The sequence below is a fragment of the Pygoscelis adeliae genome, unplaced genomic scaffold, assembly GCF_000699105.1.
Source record: "Pygoscelis adeliae isolate BGI_AS28 unplaced genomic scaffold, ASM69910v1 Scaffold462, whole genome shotgun sequence".
Lineage (NCBI taxonomy): Eukaryota > Metazoa > Chordata > Aves > Sphenisciformes > Spheniscidae > Pygoscelis > Pygoscelis adeliae.
In genome coordinates this window covers 32,804-42,199 of record NW_008824189.1, presented here as the reverse complement: position 1 = coordinate 42,199, position 9,396 = coordinate 32,804, and the positions used below count along the sequence as shown (strand labels likewise).

At 41.4% G+C, this 9,396-nt stretch overlaps 1 protein-coding gene across 1 annotated transcript; it reads right to left on the bottom strand.

Annotated features, from left to right (window-relative positions):
• Positions 1-7,317: 7,317 nt before the first annotated feature.
• LOC103925880 (olfactory receptor 11L1) lies at positions 7,318-8,256 on the bottom strand. The gene has a single exon (XM_009334678.1). The coding sequence runs from the start codon at positions 8,254-8,256 to the stop codon at positions 7,318-7,320; it is 939 nt and encodes a 312-aa protein (XP_009332953.1).
• Positions 8,257-9,396: the final 1,140 nt, after the last annotated feature.

Sequence of the window (9,396 nt, the reverse complement as noted above, 5' to 3'; positions counted from 1 at the left end):
CACATAGGAGAAGGTATCTTTTGCCTAACGTCAGTTACTCATGAGCCAGAAGTGTAGTCTCAGCTGAATACTTCAGATCCCTCTTACAGTCAGTGGAGAAGGATAAGAATACCTGTCATGCATTTCACTTCACCCTCACAGATGAGTCAAGCTCAGAAAGATGTATCTTCCTCAATGACGACTTAAAGAACGAATAAAATCTCAGATCATGGTGTATCATATACAGTGAAAGAAAATTAGATCTTTACAACCAAGTCAGTCACCAGGACTTCTGTTATCAAGAGAAAGAAACAGTAACTTCTGTAAGGCAATTCAGTTTACCTGTTTTGGACCTCTGCATCAGAATGAAATTAGTCATGACTTAGAAGTACCTGCTTCTCTCCATGGTGTACCTTGGTGATTAGTCCTGATGCAGAAGTTAACAGATCCTACACAACTAAAAGCATCTGCTTCAGGGCATGATCCCTTGCTTCCAGTCCTGGTGTACAGAGTCACTCATATCTACCCGTGCTAGTGGCTAACCTCCTAATGTGTCCACGCTGCATAACTCTTGGTCCAAGTGTCGTTAAGACCCGCTGTGATATTTCTGTTTCTCAGACATAACACTTCTGCCATGTAGTCATTTTTCATTCAAAATGCCTAAAATAGAATGAATGGTAGACTGCAGCCCTTCAAAATAATATTTTTATATATAATCTGATGCTGAGGATGTGTGTGTCATTCCCAAGGCTATGGCAGGGGGTTGTGTGCAGGTGTTAGAGGGCAAATGATGAAGTAGTTGTGGAAGACCTTTTAGTGAAAAGAGTAAAATCTGGCCTGGTCTCATCCACTCTGCTAACTCAAAAGTAGTTCTTTAAGTGAGCTATTTGTAGAATCACAGCCAGATTTCATTTCAGAGGATAATATTTCATTCTTTCTATCTAATAGAGCAACCAAGAATGAACAAGCATTTTTGTGATTTGAATGACTAGAATACAATAACCTCAGAGAAAACCCTGGGTTAAGTTATTTAGGAGTGTAGACACACTCAAAGTCTAAGCCTGCCATCTAGAGTCCTTTTTATAAAATCACCTCCTGAAAGTGATTAATCCTTTATTAGGCACTCCTTGTCAGATGGAATAATTTCAGTTTTGGAGTTAGTTGTCTCCAGTGAAAGAGGAAGGCAGAGGCTGTCTTAGAGATGGATTTCTATGTTGTAAATATGTAGATGAGATGAATTCTCTACTAGCTGCTATATCGGGGTAGCAAAATAACACTTGCCACTATATAGTGGAGATATGTCACTATATTTTTCTTTTACTGAAAAGTCCTGAAAAGTATTATTATCATTGTGCTTAAAAGGAAAGGAAATATCCAAAAGCTCTCTGCCTACTGGAGACAAACATTACCATTCATAAGCTCTGTATAGTGAAGAGGTTTGCCTGTAGTTATGGAAGTTATAGTAAGGGTATGTGGAAGGTGAGAGTGCCTGATTCATTAAGGATATCCAGCGAAGGACATTTGAATGCCAAAGGGGATAATAAGTAAATGGAGAAACCAAAAACAACAAACAGAGACACAAACCTGATAGACAACAGGTAAGGAAGACAATGCCGAAGACCAAAAGTGTCCAGTTAATAGTTGATGGGCCATTAATAAACTCCAGGCAAAGCTTTGGAGAGGACCACCTGGACTTTGTAAGTCATAAGAAGGAGGAAACAAGAGGAATATCAGGATTTGGAGTATTTAAGGCTGGGGGGGGGGGGGGGGGGGGGTGGAAAAAAGGTGAAAACTCAAAACAGCCCCACCAAAACCCCCCCACCGAACACCACAAATCTGTCTCCCATCAGGGACAAACTTGGGAGGAATAGACAGAAACATGTATAAAAGGGGCCCTTAATGTGTGAACCATTGCTAGTCAGTATGCTTGTCTGACTAAGTCCTGTACCTGATCACCACAGTTTGTCTTATCCTTTTATCCTCTTATTAAATCCTTTCTTAACTATGTCTCTGTGTAATCACTGTCTGTCCCAGATGTGTATGAGTGCTGTAAGGACTAAGTGTCAGCTACTGGGTAGCCAGGCATGAGTGGAATGAGGCCATTGGGTCACAGCCTGCATGCCTGATGCCAGCTGCCAGGGGAGAGAGCAGAGGTTTTGAATATTTGCCAGACCTTGTGTGTGTGTGTGTGTGTGTGCGTGCGCGCAATTCACAAACAAACTAGGCATGGAGCGGGAGGTCCTGGGTCCAAGTTTGCATAGTACTCTGGGTATGGCCAGCTAGAATTGGGGAAGCTATAGGTCAACTATCTGTCTAGAATCACGTTGTTGTTCATAAGAAAAAGAGGTACTTCAAGAGTGTGATTCATTTAATCTAAAACAATGCAGACTCATGGTGTTTTGAAAGTTTCTAAACATCATCACTTCTCTGCCATTTATCATGAACTTTTCAGTGAAACAAAGCAAATGTTTTTTTGTATTGCCACCACCTGAATTCAGACAAATGCATACAATTTTCTTACTCAGTCCTCTCATCAATGAATAGCCATGTACAAATCAGATTTCTTTCACTGGGTTGCCCAACATGTCTCTAAAAGAGTGATAATATTCTGTGAGTAATAGGAAGATAACAGGGACTAGTCATGTGCTTACGCCATTCTGAGGGAGGCAGTATGGGACAGAATAATGGTACTCAACCAGCGACGATAACCTTTCTTACACAACTTGCAGAGATTTCATGTGTACTGCAGGAGTGGGATGCGTGCTGTGACTCAGCTCACTTCAAGTTCCCTCAGAGGAAAAGTGGCAGCATCACTTGTGGTGAGAGTTCTTGTCTCTCACCGCAGTGACTTATGTCAAGATCTGCCTTCTGTGTCTCAAAGACCCAAGCCTGGTGTAGCTTCAGCCACTCTTGTTGCTGCTTCTTTTGTATCTAATAAAGGAGATAGGAAGTGAGAATAAAAAAGGAAGAAGCCTGATCCTACAGAAAGGGACTTCATTGCCTGAATTCACAGCATGTAGAATGAAGACCTTCCCATACAGCAAATGCAGTTCCAGATGCAGTTTAGGTGACCAAAGCTGTAGGCATCATTGAGCACGCACAGATATCTAACACCTTGTCAGAATGCATTAAGGTTTCTGAGACATCCACATGGGTCAGACAGATACAGTACCAGATTTATGTGAGCCTTGTGCCCCTTATGGAGAGGTAGATAGAGACCAGGAAGCATAACATAGGACATCTGAGTTTGTACTAGATGCCTGTGTACGAAGACCTCAACTGAGCCCTCGGTGTGAGCTCGGGTAGGTTGAATCCTCCCTATGGCCCACTGACTGTTTTGTCTAGATCTCCTTTGTCTACAATGGAAGATAGGGTAACCAGCTCACCTGTGCACACCCAATATTGTAGATAATTCAATCTGGAACTGAATCCCACCTTGCATTTTCCCAGGTAAAGCTGTCTAATTCATTTTAGATACCTACAGTATCCTATCTAGACTCAGATGCTCCTCCAGCAAGATGCTGGTCTTCCACGTTTAAAGGGTCAGTTCTGTCAGCCCTTAAATATTTCAGATACCCTATGGTCATTTAGATTGCACTGGATGTCTATGTTTAGGCACATTAATGCTGTAAATCTTTGAAAGTTAGTCCTCAGGGCAATGCCTGAACTGTGTTATGCTAAGTGGTCCAGTGGGAGGCCATAACACTGAGGTAACACAAGCCTTCACCAGCCCCAGACAGAGTCACATTTACACTTTCTGGGGCTAACATGGTTGCATGGTGTGTTCGCTGGTTGAAGCCACAGGCCGTAGCAACTGGCCTGAGTTTCTTAGTCACAGCTACAGTGAAAATATCTACACTCATCTAGTATTCTCTCAGCAATCAGTGAATGAAAAGCATGCACTTCCAGGGTAATAAGTATCTCTCCTGTGGTATAGATGTGTAAGTAGGCCAAGTGAATATTTTCTTAAAAATGTCTCTTTGTAGATAACCTGGTCAGATACAAGTATCTACTACTCTCTTCCTGTATGTCCTGAAGTAATTTGTTTGGCGTGCCAATTCTTGGGCTAAAGCCTGTCTTCTGCTCCTACTGCTTTTGGTGGTAGAAGAACTCTTTAGTGAATCTCCATGCCAGGCAGCCCAGAGTGCTTCACATCCCTATTCCTCATGGTAAATCCATCAGCAGCAATCAGACCACCGCCACATGACCAACTATACGAAGAGATCTTTAGCTTCATGTGTGTTTCCAGACCATTCATTGAGAGGTCTTTTTAAAGCTCCACTCACAACATGTGATTGCTCTGGATCTTTCCACATGACCATGCTAGTTTTCAGTGGAAAAAAACCCCCACAAACATTTGATTTGTATTATCTTCAGTATCACAAATCAAGGCTGCTTGCAGGCACCTCACTTGTGGGTATCATTAGATATTTTTGCACTTGCAAAAACTTCTAGCTACCCTTAATATCTTCCAGTTTTGTGAGAATTCAATGCACACAGTTACTCTACTCCTAGTCTCTTCCTGGACTTGTGATAGACTTATTTTTAAGGCTGTTTAAAAAATCATCATAGAATCATAGAATCATTTCGGTTGGAAGAGAACCTTAAGATCATTGAGTCAATGGTTAACCTAATGCTACCAAGTCCACCACTAAACCATGTCCCTAAGCACCACATCAACACATCTTTTAAACACCCGCAGGGATGGTGACTCAACCACTTCTCTGGGCAGCCTGTTCCAATGCCTGACAATCCTTTCGGTGAAGAAATTTTTCTTAAAATCCAATCTAAACCTCCCCTGGCATAACTTGAGGCCATTTCCTCTCGTCCTATCACTTGTCACTTGGGAGAAGAGACCAACACCCACCTCACTACAACCTCCTTTCAGGTAGTTGTAGAGAGCAACAAAGTCTCCCCTGAGCCTCCTTTTCTCCAGACTGAACAACCCCAGTTCCCTCAGCCGCTCCTCATACGACTTGTTCTCCAGACCCTTCACCAGCTTCGTTGCTCTTCTTTGGACATGCTCCAGCACCTCAATGTCTTTCTTGTAGTGAGGGGCCCAAAACTCAACACAGGCCAGCTGTTGACCAACACCCCCAGGTCCTTTTCCGCCAGGCAGCTTTCCAGCCACTCTTCCCCAAGCCTGTAACATTGCATGGGGTTGTTGTGACCCAGGTGCAGGACCTGCATTTGGCCTTGTTGAACCTCATACAACTGGCCTCAGCCCATTGATCCAGCCTGTCCAGATCCCTCTGTAGAACCTTCCTACCCTCAAGCAGATCAACACTCCCGCCCAACCTGGTGTCGTCTGCAAACTTACTGAGGCTGCACTCGATCCAGATCGTTGATAAAATATTAAACAGAACTGGCCCCAATACTGAGCCCTGGGGAACACCACTTGTGACTGGCCGCCAACTGGATTTAACTACATTCACCACAACTTTTCGGGCCCGGCCATCCAATGATATTTATTCATAATTTGCCAATAGCTAATGAGAGGGCTGTCCTATAATCTAATTTATTTGAATTTTTGTTGTATGATTCTACAACTTTATGGAAAAGGAAATCGCGTGGGAAATCATAGAATGATGCAGGTGGGAAGGGATCTCTGGAATAGGCACTGGAACAGGCCACAGCCTATTCCTATGATTTCATAAATTATTGTGTCAGACCTGAAGAGTTAATCATGCAGGTTCTACAGATAAGTGATTGCACATCAGAAAGGAATGCCAAAAAAATGAACTCCTTAGTTTTTGTTTAGACATTATGCATGTATGCATATCTTCTTATGGCCACCTCCAGATAAGTGCAGGTTCCCCATTTATTTTGTTCCATGTCTGCCAGCCCCAGTGGGTGTCTCCAATACCTTAAGGCATCTTAGACAGGAACTAAACTGAAATGCTAGTCAGTGTCATCAGTGCTTTATAGAAAGCCATTCATCTCATCCAAAGTTTATGCCGGGGAAGAAAATCAGCTGCCTAAATACACACATTTGTTGTCATTGTAAATGCCCTACAGTGTCCTGAATGGCCTCCAACTGTCACTCCAAAAGGAGGGGCTGGTCTCTGGCAGATCCAGTACCAATTCCACCAACCAAAAACTTTACTCTGGAGCATCTAATATGTCACAAGGATATCACTAGTGGTTTCTTTTTACACACCTGAATTGGTCTCCTCAACTAGGTGTCATGAATCCAGATTTAGCTGACTTGATTAGTCTAAGGCTTGTAACTGTCAGTGGCTGAAGACAGGCAATACTACTCTCACTGCTGTTTGCATTGAATATCTTATGATGTTAGTCTTCAGGGTAGTCTTCAGAATCTGGTGCGGTTCTGTCCTTGGCTCCTAAGTACCTTCTTCTCCAGCCAGAACCAGTGAGAAGACATGGGTAGAGACAATTTAATTGCTCCAGATGCAGACAACAGTAAGAACTCAGTGAGGTGTTTGGTCTGGTGTCTGTCTTTAGCAGCACCATGGTAGCTGTGTGTCTTTCAGACTGTTCTGGCTCTTTGCAGTCCCTACCACCAATATCATTTTTGGGTCCATGGGTCATTCAATGGAATAAAGCAGCTGCTGCAGAAGGATGCAAGTCTCCTAAGGCTTCTCTGTCATGTCTCACAATCTCCAGCAGATGTTCTAAATACTCTAAATCTAGTAATGTAAGAGTATGCACTGATGTTTCAGCACCTGAAATGTTGCCATAAGGTGAAGAGAAAGGAACAGTACACTTAATAAATTCAGCTATATCACATTAACTTCTCATAGTGTTAAATTATTGTAAAGTAACTGTAAAAGTGTGTTTCTGAGATACATTTTCCTCATAAAAGGCAAATACACTTTTTCTACTTTATGTCAAGAGATTGATTTCACATGCCCCAAATGAAGTATAAGAAAAACATAATGACATTTATTCTGAATCAGTGAATTAAAAAAAACCTCACCAGGCAAACCAAGAGAAAAATCTACAAGCAAGGAAACACATAAATAATTTGTAAGTTTAAAATCATATATTAGCCTTTGAATGTTCATGTGTTTTTGTATCTGTGCACTAATAAGAAAAAAAGTGCAATTCAGGTAGTAATTATAATAGTAATAAAAAGTAAATTAAATGGTGGGCAAAGAGAGAGGGGAAGAGGAAAAAGAAGAAAAAGACGAAAGTGAAACATTGTATTGTCCAGGAGTCATTTCAGGTTACAGTAATAACTGCCTTGAATTATTTTTTATAAAAAAGCAGCAACAACTGTTGCTGTTACTCATGCTCATGACAATAACGTGTTCTGAAGTCAGAATACAACAAAGAGCCTGAATATCAACAAGTCAGTCTTGAAGTGTTCCCAACTTAGAAAGAATGAAGACGATGGTGTCTGATGACTATTTTTTCCAAGGCCTTCTTGAATGCCTTGTTTCTCAAGCTGTAGATTACTGGGTTCAGAAGGGGTGTGACCACTGTGTAGAGCACAGATACAGCCTTATTGAGCTCTGAGGAGAGGTTGTAGGTGGGACGGACATACATGGAAATCATTGTACCATAGTATATAGTCACTACCATGAGATGTGAGCTGCAGGTGGAAAAGGTAACTCTTTTTCCAGAAGCAGAGGGTATCTTCAGGATACTGAGAATTATAAGTAGGTATGAGACAAGAGTCAACAGAAAACAGCTGGAAAGGACCAGGAGAGAGAGGATGAAGATGACATTTTTTGTGGCAGTGGTGTCTGAGCATGAGAGCTTCAGCAGTGGGGAGATATCGCAGAAGAAGTGATCAATGAGGTTGTAACTGCAGAAATGCAATCTGGAGACCATCAGACAGGGCAGAAAACCAGTGAAAACGCCAGTGACCCAGGAGCCCACAGCCAGACGGGTATAAAACTCAGCAGTCATGGCCATACCGTAGTGCAGGGGTTCACAGACGGCAAGGTATCGGTCATATGCCATCACTGCCAAGAGGTAGCACTCAGTGGCTCCCAGGGAAATGAAGTAATAAAGCTGTGCCATGCATCCTGAGAAGGATATGCTCTTCCTCTTTGCCAGTAGATTGGCCAGCATCTTGGGTACAATTGTGGTGGTGTAACAGACCTCTAGGAAAGAGAGGTTCTTGAGAAATTTGTACATGGGTGAATGAAGTTGTGGCTCCAGTGTCACCACTAAAATAATAATGATGTTTCCTAGGATGGTGAGAATATAAATAACTAAAAACACTGTGAATAGTAGGATCTGGCAGTGTGGGTTGCTACTGAAGCCCAGTAGCCTGAATTCCAGTACTGCTGTAACATTTGTCATCTCTTGGAAAGAGCTAGAATTTGTCTGCTAAGGAAATAATCAATATCAGCATATGTTAACTTTCAGTGGTGAAAGCACTATCTATAAAGATTATGATTGTCAAATAACCTTTGGGAACAGCACCAGTCTGTCCTCCCTCCCTCCTTCCCTTCCTTCCTCCTTCCCTCCCTTCTATCCTGCTCTCTCTCCCTCCTGAAATATAAGTTTTAACATGTATTTAATGAACTTCACATAGACAATTATAGGATGAATTGCAAATAGTCCAGTAGACAGCCACTCTCCACACTTGCACACAAGGATATGTATAAGAAAGTACATAAATATATAAAGATATCACTTATACTAATCCATAGTAAAAAGATATACATAAACTTACACATATATAGCACATGAACTCATAAACCCCCCAACAATCTACTTTTCATTGAAAGAAATATAAAAACTCATATACATAATCAACAGCGAATATTGCATTGAAAATTCCACTCATTAATGCACACATGAATTTTTTATAAAAATGTAAATAGTCATTTGCATGGTCCTGAACATACACATACAAGGGCACACATAAGAAATGTCTCAAAATGCTCTGTCATGGAGGAATACAAACTTGCACACAGACTCACCAGCAGTCTTACAATTTGTTGTTAAATACCATGAGTAAAGATATAATTTCCACCTCAAGAATGGAAACCATAGAGAATAATCTGTTACTAGAAATTGATTAAGAGCAATGACGTAGTTCATAAGAATAAACTCCATTTCCCATATCCATAATAAGGCTGATGCACATGGCAGTGGTATCTAATTACTTACATATGAACCAATATGCAAAATATAGAGTACGTGTCCAATTTTTACAGAGCTGTTTTCCAAGCTGTGAACACATTAGGTGGTGCTAGGTTTCAATCTGCATTCAGGTCCTTGTCTCAGACTGGATACATCAGTAACTTAGGTTTTTTAGGTTGAGGCACAATTAATGGCAGTATCAGAAAAATAGTTACCTGGTGAATTTAATCATCCTTTACTCTGTAGTTTGAGTCTTATTACTAAACCTTTACATTGACTACAACATCATACTGGAAAGAAACCCTTTTAGACTGAACTACCTCCTGGTCAGTCTTAACTTTCATAAAGATA

Bases quoted from the DNA above. Each gene is read 5' to 3' on its own strand.
- LOC103925880 (XM_009334678.1), bottom strand. From the start codon at position 8,256: ATGACAAATGTTACAGCAGTACTGGAATTCAGGCTACTGGGCTTCAGT.